A 25,327-nucleotide genomic window follows, 5' to 3' on the forward strand; every position below is an offset into this window, starting at 1 on the left:
GCAAACAACTAGCTTCCAACATTGTGCCATCATCATCTGTTCATTGACCTGATCACACTTCCTCTCAACATTCCACCCCATATAAACGAGGCCCGCGTCGAATAACGCCATATATACAGATATAATTAGGAAACCGCTCACATCAAGGATGGCTAACTCATTGGATGAAGGTGATATAGGTAATCCAAGACCCGTTTCCTGTAATTCTATTCAATTCAATTTTCAATTCAATTTCACTTCCATCAAACAAAAACAAGTTGTATACCATATATAAACATAAGTATTTGTATCCGTTGCAAAGAAACAAAAATAATAATACACATGTGAAAAAACACACAATTTGGGCAACACATTGGAGGTTTTAAGTAAGTATACTATTTTTCAATAGAAATTAAATTAAGATGGAAATGGAGGGACCCACTAAAAAGCAATGCTTGTACAATGTGGGCCCCTCAAAAAAAGATAACACAACCAATAACAAAGTACAAATACAGATGTAATCAAATGAGAAAAACTGATAAATAAATGATAAATAATACTCACATTTGTCCGTTTTCATCATGATAAATGAAAAATTTGCAAAGTATTTTTTTAATCATTCATGTTATTACTACTATTTTCTTTTTTGTCTATTTTTTATTTTATTTATTTTATTATTATTATTTTTTTTTGGGGGGGGGTGGGATTGATAAAAAATAGCCAAATATTAAGTTTTAAAAAAGTTAACAAGGACCACACTTTGACAAAGAGATGACCCCCCCCCCAACAATTCTACTCAGTGATGATTTATCAATAAAAACATAAATAATTTTTAAAAAATTCGGCTCAGTGATTTTTTTTACCCCCCGGTATATCGCATGCAAAAACACTATTGACAATGTCGATAAGGGGGCGCACTTCGATTTTGTTGATTTTGTTCAATGTATGTAGTGCTAATACAGTACAGTGCTAGTATAGTATGCTGCATGCGCGCGCAGAAAAATATGCACATATGAGAAGTGTAGAGAAGAAAAAGAATAAAAAAAAAATGGGGCAGATGTGGACTGCTTACATTGCCAATCCTGACACAGCACCAGATCTACACAACATCCCTACTTTTGATCCAGAATATGGATTCCCAGATGGAAGGCCAGAGAGGGGTAATGCATTGCAGTTTAACTTTTGAATGATTGAAATAAAGCTGTCGTTCGCCTAAAAATCCGAGCCAAGCAGGATTCACTGCTGTGGGCCTGGGCTGCCGGTTGCGCCCCGGTCATGACGGTGTGGCAGCCCTGCAAGGCCAAGTCTGCGCACCTAACAACTAGCAACTTGATTACGAATTTGATATGATTTTCTTTTTGTTTAAAAAAATCTTTCAGATAATATTGTTCCTTATATTATTTATATTACATTATGGGAAAGTGTACCAAATATCAGGGTGACCAGATTTCACAAAATGAAATACGGGACAATCGACAAACAAAGATCAGCAAAGAAGGCTATACAGAGTGTTAAATTTATAAAAAAGAAGAAAAAATACAAAGAATTGGAAGGGAGGGTGAATGAAAGAATAAAGGAGAGAAAGAAAAGAGATGAATTGAGAAGGAATGAAAATGATGGAGAAAAGTATTTAAAAAAATAACAAAGTTACAATAAAAGAAGGATGAAAGAAAGAATAAAAGAGAGAAAAAAAAATTTCCGTCATTCTTTGAAAGGAATATCGAAAGAAAGAAAAAGAAAGGTAGGAAAGATGAATAAATGGGTGTAAGACAAAATAAAAAGAGAGAAAGGAAAAAAGTAAGAAAAAAGGAGAAAGAAAGAATAAAGAAAAGAAAAATGTTTCCATCATTCTTTGAAAGCCTGAAAGAAGAAAAACAGGAAGGGAAGGAGGAAGGAAGGAAGGAAGGAAAGAAAGAATAAGGGAAAGAATTAGAAGGAAAAACAAAGAAAAGAAGAAAGAGAGGGATGGAAGAATGAAAGGAGATAATGAAAAAGAGAACATAATGGAAAAAGAGAGAACAAACAGGAGAAGTGAAAAGGAAGCAAAGAAAATTTTAAGGAAAGAAAAAATTAAGGAAATAAAAGAGGAAATTGAAAGAAGGAAAGAAAGGAAAATGAACACACAGACAGAGAGAAAGGTTCAAGAAAGAAAGATATGGACTAAAGATAGAAGGAACAAAAATGGCAAGCAGGAAGGATAGGGTAGAAAAGAAAGAAAGAGGAAAAAGTTCAAACTTCAAGCAAACCAAAGAAATCCAATCATCTTACAAAAATCATTATGTTATTTAGGGTTTTTTTTAAATATATTTGAACACTTAAAAGAAGTAAAATGTTTTAGAAATGAATAAAATTTCAAAGTGAAACATTGTCAAACGTACTTAAAAAGTAGATGAAACATCGCGGCATCGTACACACCAAGACTCAAAACGAATTAAGCTGAAACTAGATCTAAAAGGTTATGAAAACTCAATAATTGTTACTCCGATTACATCTCCAAATCATTAATCTGAGAATCCACAATATAATTTTAAGAATTTCCCTCCGATTTTGTGATTATTTGGGTGGAAAAATTGTTTCTCATGGGAGATTGTTCGCACCATGGAGAGCTCCGATCCCACATGCCTAGCTAGTGCTAGTAGCCTGCCACACACAGGCAGGAGGGCAGTTTGTTTGCAATGCATTGGGCTAACGTATAGCAAGAAAATCGCCGCAGAACTTTACAGAAAAACCTCGGGGGGGGGGGGTGGCCACTTCCATTCAAGAGTGGATACCATGCGCGACCATGGGGTCTCAAAAAGCACCCTAAACACGTAATTTCCATATTCTGAAAATGCACCCCTTAACAAGTATCGGCGTGTGAAACCCTACCCTTAACAAGTATTGGAAACAAAACGATACTCTTGGCAAATATTCCCTGAAATGAACCCCTAAACAAGTACAGGAATGTTTTATTGTTACGGGTCCTTCGGTCGTCGGCTTTACCTTATTTGGTTTAGTACGACCCCACCTTCTACACCTCGCGCAAATCGGACTCTAAACACGAAGTGTTGGGGCAAAAAGGACATCCTTTATACAACATTTTAATTTTGTTTTATCATCCCCGCAAATTCGACCCTAAACACGTAATTTTCCTATCAAAATAGATACCCTTTTTCATTATTTTTGTGTTTTTGACACCCTTTTCATGTTACGTACGTAACGTGCCCTATCGGGAAAAGGACATCCTTTTTACGTGTTTTTTTTGGTCGCACATGGTATCCACTCGTCAATGTAAGTGCCCCCCCCCCCCCGGGAGAAAAACTTTACGCAAAAGTTTAAGGTTAACGATTTTAGTTTTGTCTCTGCTTCGTCATCTGTTGGTTATTTAATAAAAATTCGTCACTTGTAAATGTATTAACTACATTTTGTTCAATATTCTGAAATACGGGACAAATAGGCGTCCCGGGAAGGGTTTGTCGGGACGCCGGGACAAAGGAGCCAAATACGGGACAATCCCGGGAAATACGGGACGTCTGGTCACCCTGCCAAATATCTCATTAAAAATGAAAGAATTATTAGAATCTGGACTGTAGTCAGTAGAGGCGCACGGCCAATATCACTCAAGTCAAGGGTTCAAATCGTCTCGTGTGTGAAGGATTCATATGCACCGGTGCACGCGAATCTTTAACACCCTTTTTACTAAAATAACTATGACTTTACATCGTAGCTAAGCATTATATTTGAGCTATGACACTTACCGAACCATATGGATCGTTTGTTGAATTCTCGATCTCCTTGCTGTTTTTTTTAATAAAATAAGAGCATTTTTCGTGATCTTCACGTAGATGCCTCTTGATCAGCGTTGATATCAACTTTTGCCTAAAGAGGGCGCGCGATATTATTTCAAAGTCGGTAGGCACTTAAGAACCAAGTTTGAAAGGATACTCGTAAAATTATGTCACTCTCGCCAATGAATATTCATTAGATCGTGGTCGTGCGTGTTCAATACACACTGAGTGCATGCATGCAGAGAGTTTTTATTGAACACGCACGTCCACGATCTAATGATTATTCATCGCGAGAGTGACGTAATTTTACGAGTGTCCTTTCAAACTTGGTTCTTAAGTGCCTACCGTACCTTTGTTTACGGTGTTGCAAGCTAGCTGCATTCTAGGCGATCAGCATTATTTTCTTGCTCGTTCAATCCACTTTCATCATCATCTTGTCAAAAGATGGCGTACTTTACCAATAAGTATATACATGAGATGCAACCTGTTGATTTTTGGTACAATTTCCTATTATGCGCTGACGACTTGAATTGAGAATGTTCGATACGAAAAATTGCTTTTCGATTGTTGTTTGCGTACTTTCCACCGCAGTATTAAGGACGGATCGAACGGAGTATCCTGGTTGAGACTTGGAGGTAAGCGATAAAAACACTTTTATAAATAATTTCCAATTCATTTTAAAAAAAAGTTAAATCATAAAAACAAATTTCCATTAGTGGAGAAATACTGACATGTTTGTCATTCCCTCACATTCGTGTGATGAATGAAAACGTCAAAGTCCACTATGAAACCACATGCGTTGTGTGAGGTTAGTATTACTAACCTCGCATGTTGTGTGAGTGGGCCAATATGGGAGACATGCAATCTCCCATATTGTAGCAATCGCAACGGGTTCGCGTTTAACACATTTCCTATTCTGCCAACACACAAAATGGGCAAAATTCATTGAGCCAGTGTATCAACATTTCAAATCCTTTTTTCATAAAATGTTACGATCTTTTTCTATTATATCTAAACTTCTTATTTCTAGTCAATTTACTCACATTTGCATCGCCAAAATGTTGTTTTTAAGGCCGTTTTCGAGAGCACCACCTGTCCGTCGTCACACGATGGAAGTCGCCATTTTGGAAAATATGACTCCAGAACCGGGTTAATCTTGCAAGTTACTTTTACTTGTTGACGCCCTCTAGGGGCATCAAATAACCATGTGTTATGTATCATTAAAATCGGCAGACTTTCTTCTACAAGTTAGTGACGATTTCAGTTCAATGTCGGCAATGTTTTTTGTTACAAAAAGGAGTTTTTTGGACACTTAAGGTAAATCATGTTTCTATTTTCTTACTTCAAAGCCGTATAAACAGAAAATTTCCCAGGGAACAGTCAAATATCAGATATAAATTAATTCTTTGAAGTGTATTTGTATCAGAAAATCTAATTTTGATATATAAGAATGTGTCGCATAGCTGCGCAAGAGGCGAATGCAAGCCCATGTTGTGCCACCTAGAGTGTGATTTTGGTGCCATGGCTGACCGAAAGGAGTGAGTGGGTGTGGTACATGTACTTGATGCATGTATGTTATTGTTAAACCCATTGAAATTAGTTGTAGGTGATAAGTTGTGCATTTGATTTCTGCATGAATTATGTGTATTGATGATAAATTAATGATAATTTCAACTTAATATTTCAAGAAAAAAAAAACAGGCGGGAATTAAAGCATGTTTAATTCCAGTCTCATTTTTTTTTCATGGTGTACAGGCGCAGACCATGCATTGACTGCTGCCTGGTACTGGTATTAAAATGAATAGATACATGACTATATCTATATTCTGTTGTTTTGTGTCATCATATCAATAAGCTGTCTCATCAATTCACATGATGTACACAATAATGGGTCCCTGTTTTATTATGTTTACTAGGAGGGAGATTATTTTGTAAATGTGATTTTAAATGTAGTAGAAATTCAGATAATGTCAGAGACTTGCTTTTTAACTTTATATATTCCAATATATTTAATGTTAATATATTCTATAATTCTAAGCAGTGGAGTACATTTCTAGCTACTGTTGCAGCTCCAGCTGTCTGATCTCGCATTCTCGGATCTGCAAACAAGTTTGAGACATCATGGTAATTATACAGAATACAGAGTGAACATGGACAAACAGAAAGAAAAAAAAATTTACTTGCAAAACTTAATTTTCTACTTTTGAATGATATAAATCTTACAGATACCGGGAAGTATAGTGGGACATTAATTTTTATTTTCTGATTAAAGTCTGTTGAGGAATGAGACCCCCAAGAGTTGATTAATTTTTTTTAACAATGCAAAGCGTCCCATGCACTTTTCTTGTCTTATTCTAATTTGTTATCTTTCTTCTTGTATACTATATTTTCACAAATAGAAGCTGTTTGAATAAGAAAAATATGAAGGTAACACAGCCATGCTCTACAAGATCACCTCTTGTGTTGAATTTTAGTCAAATTAACTTAGTAACCTACATGAAATCTACATCTCCAATACCAGCCAAGTAACATCAGGCGTTCCGCAAGGCAGTGTCCTCGGGCCAATGCTCTTTCTCATCTTCATAAATGACCTGCCAGAGTATCTCTCCAACAAGTCAACAGTAAGGCTCTTTGCTGATGATTGCATAAACATCAAGACAGAGGAAGATGCAATTCGTCTCCAAGAAGACCTCGACTCCTTGCAACGATGGGAGCAAGATTGGCTGATGGAATTCAATCCACAGAAGTGTCAAGTACTTCATGTCACAAATAAGCGCAAACCTATCATCAAGCCTTACTTCATCCATGGACAGACTATATCTGATAAAAATACAGCAAAGTATCTTGGAGTTGAGCTGCAGAGAAACCTCAGCTGGAATCAACATATAAATGCTGTAACCAAAAAGGCCAACTCCACGCGTGCCTTCCTCCAGAGAAATATCCGGCCATGTCCAAGAAAGGTCAAGGAACTGTGCTACAAAGCTCTCCTGCAACCAATCATGGAGTATGCCAGCATAATATGGGACCCTCACACGCAAGCAAATATAAAAAAGCTTGAAATGGTGCAGCGACGCTATGCACGCTTTGTCTGTAATGATCACCGTAGGACAAGCAGTGTTGCAGCCATGTTGAACCAGCTCAAATGGCCAACTTTACAAGAGCGTAGGGCACAGGCCAAGGTGGTGATGATCTACTGTATTACCAACTCACTCATCCCACCTACTTTCCTCACTCCATCCACATCTATGCATAGAGGTCATTCTCAGAAGATCCTTGTTCCCTTTGCCAGAACACTTGTCTACCAGAGGAGCTTCTTCCCAGATTCGATAAGACTTTGGAACTCCCTCCCCCAAAGCACAGTTAATTGTACCTCTGTACACATCTTTAAACAAGAGGTACAAAAGACCCAGCTCCGTTAATAACGGTGGTTATTTTTACTTGCATGCTGTAAGCAATTTTTATTGGATAATGTACATACACTTGCACGCTGCACTTCACCAGTACGACAATACACCAGACGGTGGACTGTACTGTTTCCAGAAGAAGAAGAAAAAAAGTATGGAAGTTTCTTAGATCTACAAGTACCTGTAGATCTGCCACCCAATGGGTACTTGTCTTGGGTGGCAGAAAAGTTCCGCGTATAGCGTCCCTTTAAGAGGCCATATCTTCAGTTATGGTGCTCCAATTGTAATTTGGTCTTCACCATTGAATTTGTCATGAAAAAACCTTTCAAGTGATGTATAATTTGTCTGTAGGGTGATTCCATACGTGTCGTACGGGACATTTAGAGAATATTTGACAGTTTTTGACAAGAAAAAACAAAAAATATTCCAGTTACTATAGTTGGTCATCAACTGCTACCAGAGTGTAAGAAAAACCAAGACTTAACATGACTTGAATTCACATCCTGTATAATACAGATTAAAAATAGTAATGTGTCGTACGGACGCAGAAAAAGTGGCTTTTTTAGAAACCTCAAGTTTGTACTCAAAAGTCTGTGAGTTGGGCAGATAAATTTCATAGAAACCGAACTCAAATTGACACTCAATTACCCAAGAACAAACACATTTATAAAAGAAAGCAAAATAAACATTCATGAATAAATAGCGCAAATTATAATTTTCGAGAACATTGTGGCGTACGGGACATTCAAAATGTGTCGTACGGGACATCTCTAAATTGAAGCCAAACTTTCTTACTTTATGTCACTTTGACTTCTTCAATCACATTATTTGGCTGATGATAATGATAATCCCATCAAACTAAGACATTCATTAGGTTAGAAACCGCTATTAGGTAAATATTTCTGTCAATATATCATAAACAAAATAATGTGTCGTACGGGACAATTGTGTGTCGTACAGGACACTTGTGTGTCGTACGGGACACTTGTGTGTCGTACGGGACACTTGTGTGTTGTACAGGCACTTGCGTGTTGTACTGGGCAGCCTGAATAAATAAACATGAACATTTTATCAATCAGAAGGAGCATTATACCCCTAAATTCTTGCTTATTTATGAATAATCTTTTATAAGCAGTCATTCAGGACAATACAATTAAGTAACCTCAATATATACAATTGGGAGCAATATGTTATAATTTTTTTCATGATGGGAAATGTATTAAGTGTTCACAGCATTTTTACGAGCTGAAAAACTTCAGGTTTTGTGTGAAGTTATATTTTAGGGAACTAATTGATGATTTCCAAACACTATTTAAACAATAAATGAATGAAACTTTGTATAAATTATGGGGCTAAAATGATGTTATGATTTTTTATATAAAATGTATATCTACATGATATATGTCACAACTGTCACTTTTTTTGCTTTTTTGGTCACAATTTTTTTCTAAAGAAATGCGGTTCTACTTTTTCAAACCCATCTGCATTTCATGAAACCATATGGTTTGTCTTATTTTCCAGATTTTTTTTACAACTTGAAAAAAGTAAGGAGTTTCAATACTGTATATAAAAAATAGTGATCATCAAGGGAAGTCCAAATAGATGATCATGATGATTGATATGTATTTTTTTTTTTACATCTTATAATAATTCCACATTAGCATGCAAGAGGGAGTCATCTTCCAGGCTAGGTTGAAATAATTATAAAAGTTTTCTTTTCATGCTCAATGAAAAGAAATTAACCTGCTCTGATCAGTGAAAATCACCAGTTTAGCTGAGGCGATTCACAAAAGAATAAGCCTACATGAAATCAATTAAAATGTTTAGAATCACCTATTTCCCGTTCTGTGTAGATAAACAAAGTACTTTTTCAGTTCACTTTATGTTAAATCAATTAAATGAATTTAAATATGCCTACTATTTATGGTTTCTGAATCCAAATCCTGCAATTAAATGCATTATTATATTGTGTGTCGTACGGGACATGTCCCGTACGACACAGCGTGTGTCGTACGGGACATTTTTTAATAGGACAATAATTGAAAAATGAAGGACAGTAATTAGATCCTTATGGGATAAATCGATCACCCATGGGTCAAACAAAGAGAAACTCATTTTATGAAATTGCATCATCAAAAATAAAATTGTAGGAAAAACTTTTGCATTGTCATGTGTCGTACGGGACATTGCCAAAAATAGGTTCGGAAAAATCAGGGCTGCCCCTATTATGGATCATGAAAATTTTGTAGATGTCATTTGGAACCATCAATGATATATTATTCTATTGACCTGCTATATTTTCAATATTCTCTTGCTTTGCAAATAATTGTTTCAGGTGGAATTTGTACTTGACTATTCAATGAGCAAAATTATTGAAAATTGAAAATTCCATTGTTCTCCCCCCAAAAAACTATATCTGTCTTCACTTTTGGTTAAAACTCATAATTTTCATAAAATTTAGGTATCATAGTAAAATATTACACTACTTATGACTTATTGAAAGCATGTTGAAATTTATGATATTTTTGAAGTTCTAGTGTGGAATCGCCCTGTATTAAAAAAAAAAAAATCATGTAATATAGCTACATATTGGAGATTTGCTTTGCAAAAGGACAAAAAACAACACCAACAAAAGCATGATTTTTTCCACCCAAAATTCTGTCTCACTGAGGTCAGAAGCCCATTTGTTTTGTGTGTGAGTGACAACAAAAATCCTTATCCAAACAAAAGTAGACGGTGAATTTTTTAAGTAGACGGTGAAAAGGGGTAATTTTTTATGAGGAATCTGCTTATCACATTTTTATTTGCCACCAAGGTAATCCTTTTGCCGCAAATGTAAACAAAGGAAATTGGTCTCCAAAACTGGAGACTGTCTCTGAAATTGGATACCCAAATTCTTTACAAAAGTCTCTGATATTGGAGATAATCTCCCACATTGGAGACAGTCTCCAATGTTGGCCGTGCGCCTCTACTGGTAGTTTAGATCCATTGTCGGCGGAGCAGGGGATTTTTTGTGTTTGGGCCTATTGGGGTAGCCAGGCGGCTTCTAGAGAGTAAAAATCATTTACTAACGTAGGCTTACTCTCAATGAAGCCAGGTTTTCCTTCTCATTGACCCACATGAACTGATGAAGGAAGCCAAAACCTGAAACTTTCACCCCCGAGATTTCTACTTTCCTTCTAAAAGATCTAGCCCTAAAACATGGTCATGGGATAAGACTTCATTTCCGACATTTCTACGCTCTCGTTGTTATTTTTGAACAAGAATTCATCAAAAAAATGAGAATATTGTGAAAAGACGGAAGAGACTTGCCCGATGTTTACGCCGCCATCTCATTTCCTATTGTTCTTCGCCAACGTTACCCGACGCATGCGTCTGTAACGATCTTGATGTACAAGAAAAATATATGAACAAGCTGTTAAAATAGGTTTAAAAACTGTCAAAACGTACATTCAGGGTTGGTCTGATGGTAAAGACAACATTAGACTTTCACATGAGCCAAATCCAACTTCCATGCGTCTGATCTTCAAATTTTGACATTGAGGCGAAGGGGATTTTTTTCAGCTACGTCATCAGTGAAAATAAGCCAAATATGCGAGAAACCACCAAATCTACACCCAATTAAAGCCACCCCTTACAGAGCAACCCAAACTCGTTCTGAAACCGCTGCCTATGCCGCAGTATTGAGATCACATCGCGCGATACTCACGTACCTAGTCTATGCATTGCACGTGTTATTGTGTAAAGCCTGTGCAGACTTTGGGGAACTTGCCATACAATCGTCGCATGAAATAATTTTGCACATGAAAAGCAGATCTATAGGGCCTGTAACACAAAGCTTAGCAATGATTGTAGAATAGATTTTTATGTTTGATTCTAATGACTATAATGTACAATCAATCTTATGATTAATCGTTAACTTTTGTGTTACCGGACCCGAATGATGCGTTCCCAAGGTTTGCGAAAACTCACTTTCATGTATTAATGAGGTCATATCTCAGGCCCCCATGGACCGAATTGCGCCAAATTGTGGTAGTGGGGGTTTTCATCATGTGCTACCAAAGTAAGGTATCGGAAGCGCTGAAATGCAAAAGAAAGTTTTTGTGACGTCTTCATTTAGGTACCATACTCTATAAAATGGCTGTTTGTCATATGTGACTGCAGCATAAACGTCACATTATTATTCATTATTAAAATGCACTACTTGGCTGGTAGAATCACCCCTCACCCATAACAAAATGTGGGCAAGTCCAAGAATTCGTGCGCGTTACTCATGGGACATTTCAGAGGATTTAATGACCTGAAAAATAGTGTTAAATGACTTTGATGAGATTGAATACACTCATGATGGTAGACATCTAGGAGAAGAATAATCATGCAAAAAATTTTGACATATGACCTTGATCTTGACCTTTTAGAGCAAAAAGATGCGCCGTTACGTATGGGACGCAGATAAAAGACAATTTTTAATACATTTTTTTCAAGTTGAGAATTCTCTGAAAGTATTTCACTTGACAACTTGAAACTTAGTGTGATAGAAGTATCAATACTATAGTATATTCATGGCAAATTTCATGTCATAAGCCAAATACCTCTAATTACAGACTCTAATTAAACAAATTAATGACATGTTACGTATGAGACATTTTGTCCCCATAGAGAACGTAAACAATTTTCCCCATAATTAAAAAAATTGAAATAAATTAAAATATGGAAATAACAAAAGAGTTCCTTTCTTTTTAAATGCTCTACTGAGACATATTTGATATGACTGAAGGGGAAATTAGCCAATTCATTACTCATACGTAACAATTTTTTAATTAACTTTTAATTAATAAGTAAACTTCATTTTTGAAACTTTTTGTGGTATAACATTTTCATACTTAATAAATTAGAACTTCCAAGAGATGCAACAATACAAGTATTGTATTATGAGAAATAACTTTAAAAAACATCCTCAAAATGTTACGTATGGGACATTCCATCCTTGGACAAGACCTAATTTGCATAATTAATTAGATGACACCACTTTTTTCTGCCAAAAAAAATAAGATGTTAGGGGGTCCATGTCCCACCTATGACTAAATCTCCGAAGTTTTGTTTTCATTTTCTATGAGTTTTTATAATTGTCCCATACGTAATGCCCATTTTACTGATTATGCAAATTAGGTGCCCCAAATTAGCATAAATATGCATATTATCAAATTTTTCTTAATGAAATTTTAAAATTCAACATTTGGGCTTTCTTACCCCACCAAAGATAACTTCTTATAAAATTAAAGATGAAATTTTGCCTTCCAGGGTGACCTTTTCTTGGACTTGCCCATGGAGTAACAATCATTAACTTGAAAGCCTCAGTCTCACCAAGGAGTTGGGAGTAAAAACTCCCTAAACAACATGATTCACAATAATGACTACTTTGATTTACAGGAAGCAAAGAGGAGTGGGGAGGGGTATTCTGAGTCTCATTATGTACTGTAATGTTTGAATTCAACCTTGTAAAACATCAATGAAAATTCGCAAATATTTTGTGTGTAGTGTTGCGTTTGGGCCACTCTCCAACAATAAATGTACTTGTACTTCAAGTCAAATCACCTTTCATATGTTTTCAAAATATAAATTCAACTGTCTTTTCTTGCATTTTTTCCCCTACAGAAATGGTCGCTTCCCAGGAGGAGATGAATGCAGCTAGAGTACCCATGGACAAGCGGGATTACTGCGCTCACTTCTACATTGCCTTGATGAAATGCCGTAGAGACAACTTCCCAAACATGCTCAACTGCAAACATGCTAAACATGACTATGACCATTGTCAATATGAAGAGTGAGTATTACGTTATAAAATAGGTGTATTATTTCAAGCATCGCGATTGGCCAATACGCGTCACATGACATCCAACTTTTTGTGTGCAATGCACGGCCGTGCAAAAGGTGCGCAACGAAAATTGACATTGCACGCTCAAGTGCAGAGGAGTACAACAAAGTGTACAAAGTACAACAAAACTGTACTGTATTTTTTTTTAAGAATTTGTTTCTGTGTTGCTATTTTATAAAACAAATAATGCACTTGCTCTGTCATGCGTAAAAGTAAATGCAGAGAAAGCTTGGTTTCTTCAGATGGTGCGCACTGGGCACTCGGTGCCAGCGGCTTGTGCACAGTGCGGCACCTATCTAAAGAAACCTTGCATGCTCTGCATTTCCACTAACGCACTCGGCTGCATGCATTATTTGTATACAATTTGACCAATCTTCATGAAAATGTCCTAATCTCATCGTCTAATCTAAAACCAATTAGATTGGCTGAACATTTACAGATAGCTTATTTATATGTATGACCAGTTGATGAATTTAGTTGTCAATTAATAAAATTGACTGAACTACACAGATAGCTCATATTGTGAATAGGCTTGTGACCTGATTTGTCAAGTAGTAAGACAGAGATGAGGGTTAGAAGACACTTTTTTTGACACCTTCAGATTTTGTTTAAGACTGTGTGTAACATATAAAAGCATAGCTTTTGAAATTGCCAAGTTATCTGAATAGAACACTGATACTAATGACAAAGCTAAATAGCTGATTGATACTGTATGGTAGACAATGAATTGAAACTGTAAGCCCAATCAATCACAACTTACAATGCCCAGTCAAGGTAGTTACAGTGTGCAGAGGTTTTTGTCTCACCTGCGAAGCAGAGTGAGACTATAGGCGCCGCTTTTCCGACGGCGGCGGCGTCAACATCAAATCTTAACCTGAGGTTAAGTTTTTGAAATGACATCATAACTTAGAAAGTATATGGACCTAGTTCATGAAACTTGGCCATAAGGTTAATCATGTATTACTGAACATCCTATTAAAGTTTCATGTCACATGACCAAGGTCAAAGGTCATTTAGGGTCAATGAACTTAGACCATGTTGGAGGAATCAACATTGAAATCTTAACCTGAGGTTAAGTTTTTGAAATGTCATCATAACTTAGAAAAGATATGGACCTAGTTCATGAAACTTGGACATAAGGTCAATCAAGTATCACTGAACATCCTGCATGAGTTTCACGTCACATGACCAAGGTCAAAGGTCATTTAGGGTCAATGAACTTTGGCGAATTGGGGATATCTGTTGAATTCCCATCATAACTTTGAAAGGTTATGGATCTGATTCATGAAACTTGGACATAATAGTAATCAAGCATCACTGAATATTTTGTGCAAGTTTCAGGTCTCATGATTGAGGTCAAAGGTCATTTAGGGTCAATGAACTTTGGCAGAATCGGGGGTATCTGTTGAATTACCATCATAACTTTGAAAGTTTATTAGTCTAGTTCATTAAACTTGGACATATGAGTAATCAAATATCACTGAACATCCTGTGCGCGTTTCAGGTCACATGACCAAGGTCAAAGGTCAATGAACTTTGGCCGAATTGGGTGTATCTGTTGAATTACCATCAAAACTTTGAAAGTTTATGGATCTGATTCATGAAACTTGTACATAAGAGTAATCAAGTATCACTGAATATCCTGTGCGAGTTTCAGGTCATATGATCAAGGTCAAAGGTCATGTAAGGTCAATGAACTTTGGCCATGTTGGGGTTTTTTGTTGAATAACCATCATATCTCTGTAAGTTTATTGGTCTAGTTCATAAAAAGTGGACATAAGAGTAACCATGTATCACTGAACATCTTGTGCGAGTAAGAGTAGTATTCAAAGTCAGCACTGCTGCTATATTGAACCGCGTGATGCAGGTGAGACGGCCAGAGGCATTCCACTTGTTTTGTATTCCCGCCCGGCAATGGGTCAGGACGTATAAATAGTATCATGCTTGATGTCCGTCCGTCTGTTAACTTGTCCTTGTACAAGCGATAACTTCAGTTTTGCTTAACCCAGGCTTATATAATTTTGGCTACTATCAGTTTGAGACGTGTTTTCATAGAGGGGCAAATAAGGATACCAGTTTAAGCCTCCGCATCAAAGTAAACAGAGTATAAAGTTAAGTCAGACATACATGTATCAGTGGGATTACCATTGAAATGATAGGTCTTTATAATTTGTCCCTTTTGTTTAACTCTTTACAGCTTTGTTCTCAGGATGAAGGAATATGAGAGGGAAAGGCGGCTACTTGAGAGAGCAAAGAGGAAGAGAATAATTGCAGAAAAAGAAGCTTTAGAAGGATGAAAAATCTCCTGAGGCTGCTCAAAATTTGTTTGAAATATGATTTATAAAACAGTCTTATGAATGCACAGGTGGTGTGTGTGGCTCTGTAAAATAAAATTGATAGTAATATTGTAACACCAGAATGCTTTAATGGAACTTTCATTAATTTTGTAGCCTAGTTTCCTTGCAACTGATACATTATGAATTTGTACCCTGAACTTTTATTTTCCTTGTCTTTTGCAATGAAAACTATTATGAAAGTTCCATGTGGGCGTTGTCAGTTCTTGGTTTTACATTATTACAGTTGTACCTTTATACAATATTGTGGGTTATCCCACATCAAATTACCTCCAATTACTGCCCCCCCCCCCCAAGTGTGCAAGGTTTTATGTTATTACATGATAGAGAATATGTTAATAATTTATTTCGGATTTTTGAAGCATCTTTGAAATATTTAATGAAGAAGTATCCCTTGTCTAATACTCTAATTTCTATGTGCATGATATATTTGATATTGACCCATCAGAAACAGAAATGATAATGATAAGAGTGGGATTTAAGACTTGGATTAGATATTAAAAAAGTTCAAGGTATTTCACCAAACAATCTTTGTAATTCTAAAGGGTTCCTGTAACATTTGCAAAAGCTAGCATTTTATGCACATAAAATTACAATCAGGATATGAAAGATAGGCATGGGCTGTTGATAAGCGTAATGACGTTGTGATTTAGTCAGTTTGGTTATTAATGGATTACAACATCTCTTTCATGATTGATCGAGATACGTTGCAAAGCCCTTTGAAGATTGTGATGATAAAATATGAAAGTACAAATTAGATTAAAACACTCCAAGATTGTTCATCCGTAATCTTTGGGGTCCATGGGTCCAAGGACTTTTATTATCTGGGAACCATTTTGTTGAAGTTATCACTACCTAAATTGTAAACTCTGACATTTCTGTGAAATCCTTTGTTTGGCTTGTTTGACTTGGCAACTTATGGTAACTGTCAGAGGAAACGGACCCTGTGATGTCATCATGATACAAAGATGAATATTGGTGTAATAACTAGAGTTCAAAATGTTTTACAATAAATATAACCGTAACCTTGAAAAAAGGATTGCAATAATACTTCCCATTTTGCTTGTGTATTATTGTCTTGTTAGCCTTTCAATGTGAATTTTTTTTATTTGATCCCAGTGTTACAAATGTTAGCAAAACAATGCTTTAATTTGTGTTTGTGTGTTATTTTGAGAAGTATCTGTGTCTCTCATCAAAACCTTGGGGTCATTTCCATCAGACTGGTTCATTAGTCTCGTTTCTATTTTCAAAAGTGATTGCCCATTTCCCTTTTAAAAGAAAATTAAATTGCTACATGTAGATGTAGAAAGATGTGAATATATTATACAGTGAAAGCTGACAATGATGGTGGTGATGTTGATGTTCTTTGTTTTTTCTTTGTTGTGATGGTGATCTTCATTATGATTATTGATAAATGTAAGAAATAATGGATGACGATGATGTCGACAATGATGGTACCGATGGTGCTCTGATAATTGATAGTGATGGTAGATCGCCATCAATCATCTGCTAGTATGGTGGTGATGATGATGGTGGTGATGATGATGGTGACGATGATGGTGGTGATGATGATGGTGGTGATAATGGTGATGATGATGGTGGTGATAATGGTGGTGTTGATGGTGGTGATGATGATGGTGGTGATGATGGTGGTGATGATGATGGTGGTGATGATGATGGTGGTGATGATGGTGGTGATGATGGTGGTGATGATGGTGGTGATGATGGTGGTGATGATGATGGTGGTGATGATGATGGTGGTGATGATGGTGGTGATGATGATGGTGATGATGATGGTGGTGATGATGATGGTGATGATGATGGTGGTGATGATGGTGGTGATGATGATGATGGTGATGATGATGATGATGACAGTGATGATGGTGGTGATGATGATGGTGGTGATGATGGTGGTGATGATGATGGTGGTGATGATGATGGTGGTGATGATGGTGGTGATAATGGTGATGATGATGGTGGTGATGATGGTGGTGATGATGGTGGTGATGATGATGGTGGTGATGATGGTGGTGATGATGATGGTGGTGATGATGGTGGTGATGATGATGGTGGTGATGATGGTGGTGATAATGGTGGTGATGATGGTGGTGATGATGATGGTGGTGATGATGGTGGTGATGATGGTGGTGATGATGGTGGTGATGATGATGGTGGTGATGATGATGGTGGTGATGATGATGGTGGTGATGATGGTGGTGATAATGGTGATGATGATGGTGGTGATGATGGTGGTGATGATGGTGGTGATGATGATGGTGGTGATGATGGTGGTGATGATGATGGTGGTGATGATGGTGGTGATGATGATGGTGGTGATGATGGTGGTGATAATGGTGATGATGATGGTGGTGATGCAAGTGGTGACCACTTTTTCATGCCCAAGGAGTGCCCGGTTTCTTTATTTAGCGCAAGTCTGCTTCCTTAATTCTGCAAGTACATAATCAATGATGCTGACTTTTTACTTTCAAGTCTTGCGCAACTTTTTTGAACAATTTTGCGTCACTCGGGTACGCGGTTCCGAAATTACGCAACATTATGTAAGTGCATGTCAGACAAAAAATTGTTCAAAAACATGATTTTGTGTACAAAGTCAAAGTAAATTCAGGGATGCCAGTTTTCAGGCAAAAGCCTGAATTCAGGCTCTGGCAATTTATTTTCAGGCCATAGTTTTAGCATTTTTATGTACAAATTATTGTATTCTAGATGATTTTCAGGCCCTCTGATCAATTCCAACTGGCATCCCTATAAATTGTGTTTTCAACCAAAAATCATCTTTATTTTTAGTTTTGCTGGTCTAAATGTATTTATTTTGTGCTTTTTATGATCTCAGAAGAGTCCCCAACTAATTTCATTGAAAACACTTATGAAAAACAAAAGGTAAAAAAACAAAGAAATACATAAGAAATTGCAAAAAACAATATAATACATTGCAATTTTGTTCATATACACTTGCTTAGAACACCACAAAGAATTTCTATACCAAAACTTCGAACATTTGGAGCTTTATTTAGGAAGTTAGAAGAAAAGCATGATTTTGCATACTAATTACATAAAAATTAGCATAATCATTTAATAGCAATTCGCATGAAATAACAATATCAAGCAATTTCATACAATTTTGTAGATTATGTCCAATCCAATCTAAAAGTCATTTGATATAGCGCCTTTTCCTTTCGGTTACAAAGCGCTGCACACACACTACTCCATATTTGTTTTGGCCACTAAAACAACTGTTTTACACCTCGGAATGATCGGTCTAGTCCATGCAATTAATTGTCCACTTAGCAGAATAGATGGGATTTAATGGCCTTCTTAAACTGGTCAACAGAGGAGGCCATCTTCACTGCAGCTGGTAGGTGATTCCATAGTTTTGCAGCAATCACAGGAAAGGACGTTTCACCCGCACGTCTCTTGGAAAGGCGTTGAGTGAGCCAGATTGACGAAGATGAACGAGTAGTACGGACTTGAGAACGACGAATGAGAATGTTATCGATGTACTCCGGGCTTCTGTGGTTGAGCGACTTGAAGACTAGCAGCAAAATTTTGAAGGCTATCCTCTGTCTCACCAACCAATGGAGTTCCAGTCGGAGAGGTTCTGTGCGAGTCCGAAGGGGAGCAGAGAAGACAAGCATAGCGGCAGAGTTCTGTAGTCTCTGAAGTCGGTCTAAGTCCTTCTGGCTAAGAAAGCTGAAGAGACTATTGCAGTAGTCCAGTCTGGAAAGAACAAGAGCCCTGACAGCATGACATGTTTGCTTGTCAATAAAACGTCTCACTCTCCAGAGGTTACGAAGATGAAACTTGACGTTTCTGCAGACCAAGGTGACGTGATGGCTGAGATTTGCAGAAGGCTCAAATGTTATACCAAGATTGCGAACAGACTTACAAGGCTGGAAAGATTTCTCGTTAATTGTCAGTCTGACATCCTTCATGAGATCAGATGATAAATAATGTGGCGAAGCAGAGACAAAGAATTCAGTCTTTGCATCATTGAGTTTGAGCTTGTTTGCCTTCATCCAGTCATGGATTTCAGTGATACAGCAGCTAAGTTTGTGAACAGCAGTATCAACTGCCACTGGATCCGTTGGAACAAACATGGTGTAGATCTGAATGTCATCTGCATACATGTGGAAGGAAACATCATGAGATCGAAGGATATCTCCAATTGGACGAACATAGAGTGTAAACAACAGTGGCTCGATGACGGAACCTTGCGGAATGCCGTAGTGCAATGTATGTGGTCTGGAAAACTGACCCGACACAAGAACGCGGCTACTTCGATTCTCCAGATAAGATTTCACAAGTTCAAGGGCGATTCCTCCAACTCCAATGTCGTCCTGGAGACAATTCAGCAAAATTATGTGGTCAACTGTGTCGAACGCAGCTGATAAGTCAAGCAGCACCATCATTACCCCATTCTGGTTGTCAATAGCTAAAAGGATGTCGGTCTGGATCTTGAGTAGTGCTGTTTCTGTGCTGTGATTTTCCTTGTAAGCTGACTGAAGAGGCTCAGTCAGGCCATTGTCCTGAATATGCTCTGTTAGTTGTCTGAGCATAACCCGCTCAATAATCTTCGACCTAAACTGTATGTTAGAGACTGGGCGATAACTCTGCAAGGCATTCTTATCTAATGATGCCTTCTTGATGACTGGCAACACTATTGCTTCTTTAAGGTCAGTAGGAAACACACCACTGGTCAAAACACAGTTGATAAGGTGCACAAGTTCAGGAAGTACAATACCGAGGTGCTTCTTCAACAGCCATGTTGGTAGTGGGTCAAGGGAACAACTCTTTGAAGACGAACTCTTGATAATATTCTCCACTTCATTTTCGCTTACTTCGGCAAACTCAAGAAAGTGATGAGCAACCCCCTGAATACCACAAGATGGTATCATCTGGTCTGGATCAGTATCAGGATCATCACTATCAAGTTCACTCCTAATCTTCAATACCTTGTCAGAGAAGAACTTTGCAAATCTATCTGCTAATTCTCCTGGAGAATCATGTACTGGGAGAGTAATTTCATTGGTGTTTAGTAGCTTGCTCAGTACATGAAAGGCAGTTTTAGGGGTACAGTCAGCTAGAGCATCAGTGAAATATTCACATTTAGCCTTTATGATACACCTCTTGACCTGCAGTTTTGCGGTGTGAAGAGCATTCCAGTTCACGTCGGTCTTATTTTTCCTCCATTTTCTCTTACAGCGAAGGCGTTCACGACGCAAATCCGCAATGGTTGAGTTGTACCACAGGGGCCTGCGTCGTGCCTTCACATCAACTGTCCTCATACAAGCCGTAGAGTCGAGAGCTGCAAGAACTGCCGAGTCAAATCTTGATACAACTTGATCCACATGAATTTCACTTCCAGCCTCATCATTATCTTCAGGAGCACTTAACTTAGCCACAAGCTCAGAGGCAAATTTCTTATGGTCCATGTCCTTGAAGTTCCTATATGTTAAGGATGAAGAAGCTAACTCTGGATGACTTGCTCTAATGAAAGCACATACTACATGGTGATCAGAAATATGGTTGTCATGAACTTTACAGCTGATCAAGCTTCCACTGTCAATGCGAGTGATAATAGGATCAATTGTGTGTCCCAATCTGTGCGTTGGCTCTGAGACAATCTGGATAAGACCATTTGCAGATAAAAAAGATACCAAATGAGCCACGTCTGATTTGGTAGGAGTGTCATATGTCCCATATGAACTCCCAAAATACCCCGACCTAGATAGTTTCACAAGTCATGTGAGTGGGGTAGATAGTACACGAGGGGGGGAGCAAATTTAAAAACTCACATCTCCAATATACTTTGAATGCAGCTAATGCCAGAAGTGGCAATTAACCATAAATACTAATGTACTATTTCAACTTTCATCCTTTTTCATTTCTCAACTTTGCCTTTTATTACCGGTACTCATAATCTTTGAGAGGATATTACCCTTGGATACCAGTTACATGTACTTCCACTCCTTAGCAATAAACATGCCAACAAATGGTCATTAATGACCCTCAGCACAGCACACTCGTCTGTGACTCACTATAAATTCTCTGAATTGGTACCTCTCTCTCCCCTCTCTCTTTGCATACTATGTCACATTTGGGATGAAAACTACTACTTTCTTTTCTTCTAAACTTCTCAAAGTTCTCTACTTCAGTAAACACGTGTTTTGAGAGCGTCGTCTTAATACTTAATACTTAATACTTTTGTGGATTCCCATCACCTCATTTGGAGAAAACTTCAATTGTATCTTCCACTGCATCTCACATTCACGTTTTCTTACTACCCTTTTTCTCCATCATTTTCACTAAGAGAAAAATCCAAAATACTGCTTATGCTAGTCAAGTTATTTTTTCTTTTTATATTATCTGTGTGATTTTGTGTCAAACATTGGGATCGTGCAATAATTGGAACACTTCATTATATTGGAGGATTGTCTGTCGGATGTCTCTACACGCATGAAGTCAGTAAGTGGAGATTGGCTTATTACCATTTCATCTACCAACCCCCACTTCACTAGCAAGACTAAAATCGTTACATTTTCTCAAGAGAAGGTGAGAAAAATACAAATTTCAATTTTAGTGGTGATGTTTTGGAGGTTGTGGATGATTTCATCTATATTTAGATATAATGGTACAATCAAATTATCAGCCACAAAGCAGGTATCACAGGCAAGGAAAACTTCTGAGCACTCCACTTTATTAGGTCACATCAGTTGTAGAATGATTGGATATTGGCTCAGAATTGTGACAGATGAGGACAATTACACTTTCTTGATTGGGTTTTAATATGAACAAAGATCCAACTATGCAGTTGGATGAGCTGCATTGAAGATATATTACAGAAAGCAGGTTTTGGTAATGAAACTGATTGATTTCTAAAAGCCTTGTGTTTAAAGTCCAATCAAGATTGGCATGCAGCAACATGGTCAAATCTTATATGTTCAAACTATAAATATATGAAAAAATATTGGGTTTTGAGAGATATTTCCAAATTTTAATTAGGATGCAACTACTACATTAAGTAAATTCAGATGCAGGTCTTATAAGTAACCCGTCAATAACAATTATCTCGAGAATCAGTGAATGATGTACGTTATGCTCGCTGAAGGAAATTGGAGATGAGTTCCATTATTTATTTGTGTGTCCTTTCTTAAGTAAAGACAGACAGATGAACATACTAAAAAATCTTTTATAGACATTGTGCTTACCAAATGGGTAGATTATTTAATCTAGATAAAAGGGGCCATTTGAAAAAAATGAAAAAAAAATTAATTCGAAAATTAATGTTGTACTTTTCTAAATCATTTGATGAATTTGATAAAAACCAGAGTGAATGTAACTACTAGAAGTGGTAGGGTCATTAACCCTATCTAGGCCGGGGGGGGCCTCGGAGGCCCCCCTCAACGAATTGCGCGATATTTTCGCCGTGCGAAATTTTTTGACCGCGCTACTCGCTGACTTTTTACTTTCAAGTCTTGCGCAACTTTTGAGACCAATTTTGCGTCACCTGGGTATGTGGTTCCGAAATTACGCAACATTGTGTAAGTGCATGTCAGACCGAAAATGGCTCAAAAACATGATTTCGTGTACAAAGTCAATGCAAATTGTGTTTTCAACCAAAATTCATAAATGTATGATTATTTTTAGTTTTGCTAGTCTAAATGTATTCATTTTATGCTTTTTATGATCACAGAAGAGTCCCCAACAAATTTCATTGAAAAAACAATGAAAAACAAAAGGTCAAAAAAACAAAGAAATACATAAGAAATTGCAAAAAACAATATAATACATAAGAAAATGATTTGATATCACAATTTTTTTCATGTACACTTGCTAAAGACACCACAAAGAGTTTCTATACCAAAAATTAGTACATTTGGAGCTTTGTTTAGGGAGTTAGAGGAAAAGGTATGATTTCGCATACTAATTACGAATAAATTAGCATAATCACTTAATAGCGATTCGCATGAAATAAATTAGTATACAATCTTGTAGATTATGTCCCAGGCAACCCGCGTGCCAATTTTCGGCGCGATCGCGCAGTCGACGGCCGAGATCTTAGGGGGGGCCTGGGAGGCCCCCCCCCCGGCCATAGGAACTCACAAAATACCCCAGCCTAGATAGGGTTAAACCAGTGCATTTTACAATGTAATAACACAATATATTCATTTATATTGGGTTGTGTTGTTGTTGTATTAGCCTTTTGCAACATGTACTTTCACAATGCAAACATTTGTATTCATCATTGTAAATATGTTCATTTTATACACAATTTCATTATTGTAAATAGGTTCTTGTAGAGACTCTCATACTCCCGATTGGGGGTCGATAGAGTTTAATAAAATCTTATCAACATCACAAACACAAAAATGAGGAAACAATCATTTCAAAATCTCTATCTTGAAATAGAGTAATTAATGTATTGGATAAATGTAATTGATGATGAATGGACGACTGCCAAAATATAGAGAAAACTGGCACTTTTTATTCAAATAATGGCACTTACATGTAAAAGGAATTTTAAAAACAGTATTTATTCTCCTCATCCCTTGAATAGTACAAATTACTGTATATATTCCCTTGCTTTGATCAGTTAAAAATTTGGACCAAAAATCATGGTAATAATGACACACAAATGATACTGTGAAATTAAAAGTCACTTAGTGTATCAAATGCCCTTCATTCATTCATTTCATAAATTTTCAAATACTACTTTGGATGGTATGTACATGTAAAGGATATCAAATGATATAGATAATATTCCAGGATGAGCATTTGTCTCAGTCCTTAATAATATCACAATATCACAATCAATATTATTGATTTTTTAACATGATTATATTTTCCATAAGATTAAATATAGTACTGAATTGTCTGCATGCCACAATTATAATTGACGATGATCATTTTGAATGATTTCTATATATTACAAGTATTCTACCACACTATATTTTCATTCTAAAAATCTTCATCAATAGCAAAATAAATTTAGAATTCATGAATCTGAATTTTTCTTAGGACCATCTATTTCGTTCAGGTCATTCCTGGACCGTTTCATAAAATGTGTATCAGATACAAGAAATCTTTGGTACAGTTGAAAAGACCAATCAAATTGCAAGAATTCAGTATGCAATGAAGCTTTCATGAAACAGGGACTGAGATGACTTGGAGCATGATGTCACTGAAGTAAGTAATTTTTAATGACTATTGTCAAAATACAATCTTTACATCTGATTGACTAGCAGCAAATAAGTGAAAATCACTGACAAAGATTTCATGAATTGATCCTCTATTTTGATAAATCTAATATTTCATCAGCCTCATTTCTACTTACCAGTATATCTGAAATAGACAGATATTCTTCATGGCACAAAACTGAAATACTACCCTATTAAAAAGGGTAGTATCATTATCAATGATTTTATTGATAAGGGTATGTAACACTTTATTCAATGCATATCATAGACATGGACAGTGGAGCTAAGGATTATCCTTTGTTCATGCAACAATAGATGACCCACCCCCATAAAAAAAAATAATCCTCAGCTCCGACATCCATGATCCACAGATGTTCACTGTTTAATAAAATTTTTATCTTCTATAAAAACATCCAAGAAGAGATTAATACAGAGATTACCACTTGTATGACAAAGTAAAAAAATTATATCACCGAAAATGTTTCATTAAGAAATTAAACCCCAACAAATTTATCAGGAAAATGCAGGATTATGTATATAAAAGTATCCATTACACTACATTTTACACTACACTTTGTAAAAAATTTGAAAAAAAAAACGATAACAAGTGCATTATGCGATTCGATATAGCAGCAGTGCTGACTTTGACAATAGCTAATGAATCATTATTCACAAAAGAAAACACTCATATGATAATAAAATATGTCCATTGACCATGATCATGTGACCTAAG

The 25,327-nt window shown here is 36.7% G+C and overlaps 1 protein-coding gene and 1 long non-coding RNA gene across 2 annotated transcripts; one reads left to right on the forward strand and one right to left on the reverse strand.

Moving 5' to 3' along the window:
- The first annotated feature begins 971 nt into the window (after positions 1-971).
- Positions 972-16,429, forward strand: LOC121423869 (NADH dehydrogenase [ubiquinone] 1 beta subcomplex subunit 7-like). Its single transcript, XM_041619382.1, has 3 exons — positions 972-1,139; positions 12,806-12,974; positions 15,223-16,429. Exons 1-3 carry the CDS (start codon positions 992-994, stop codon positions 15,320-15,322), a joined length of 417 nt encoding a protein of 138 aa, XP_041475316.1. The 5' UTR covers positions 972-991; the 3' UTR covers positions 15,323-16,429.
- Positions 16,430-22,379: 5,950 nt separating this feature from the next.
- On the reverse strand, positions 22,380-25,246 carry LOC121424033. The gene is made up of 2 exons (XR_005971331.1): positions 23,530-25,246; positions 22,380-22,763 (listed from the first exon to the last, which is right to left on the reverse strand). It is a non-coding gene; the product is annotated as an uncharacterized LOC121424033 (long non-coding RNA).
- Between the last annotated feature and the right edge of the window lie 81 nt (positions 25,247-25,327).

Source organism: Lytechinus variegatus, chromosome 11, assembly GCF_018143015.1.
Source record: "Lytechinus variegatus isolate NC3 chromosome 11, Lvar_3.0, whole genome shotgun sequence".
In the NCBI taxonomy this organism is placed as follows: Eukaryota; Metazoa; Echinodermata; class Echinoidea; order Temnopleuroida; family Toxopneustidae; genus Lytechinus; species Lytechinus variegatus.

Coding starts and splice junctions, on each gene's coding strand:
- LOC121423869 (XM_041619382.1), top strand. CDS start 992: ATGAGAAGTGTAGAGAAGAAAAAGAATAAAAAAAAAATGGGGCAGATG. Junction 1,140..12,805: donor AGATGGAAGGCCAGAGAGGG/GTAATGCATTGC, acceptor TTTCCCCTACAG/AAATGGTCGCTTCCCAGGAG. Junction 12,975..15,222: donor GACCATTGTCAATATGAAGA/GTGAGTATTACG, acceptor AACTCTTTACAG/CTTTGTTCTCAGGATGAAGG.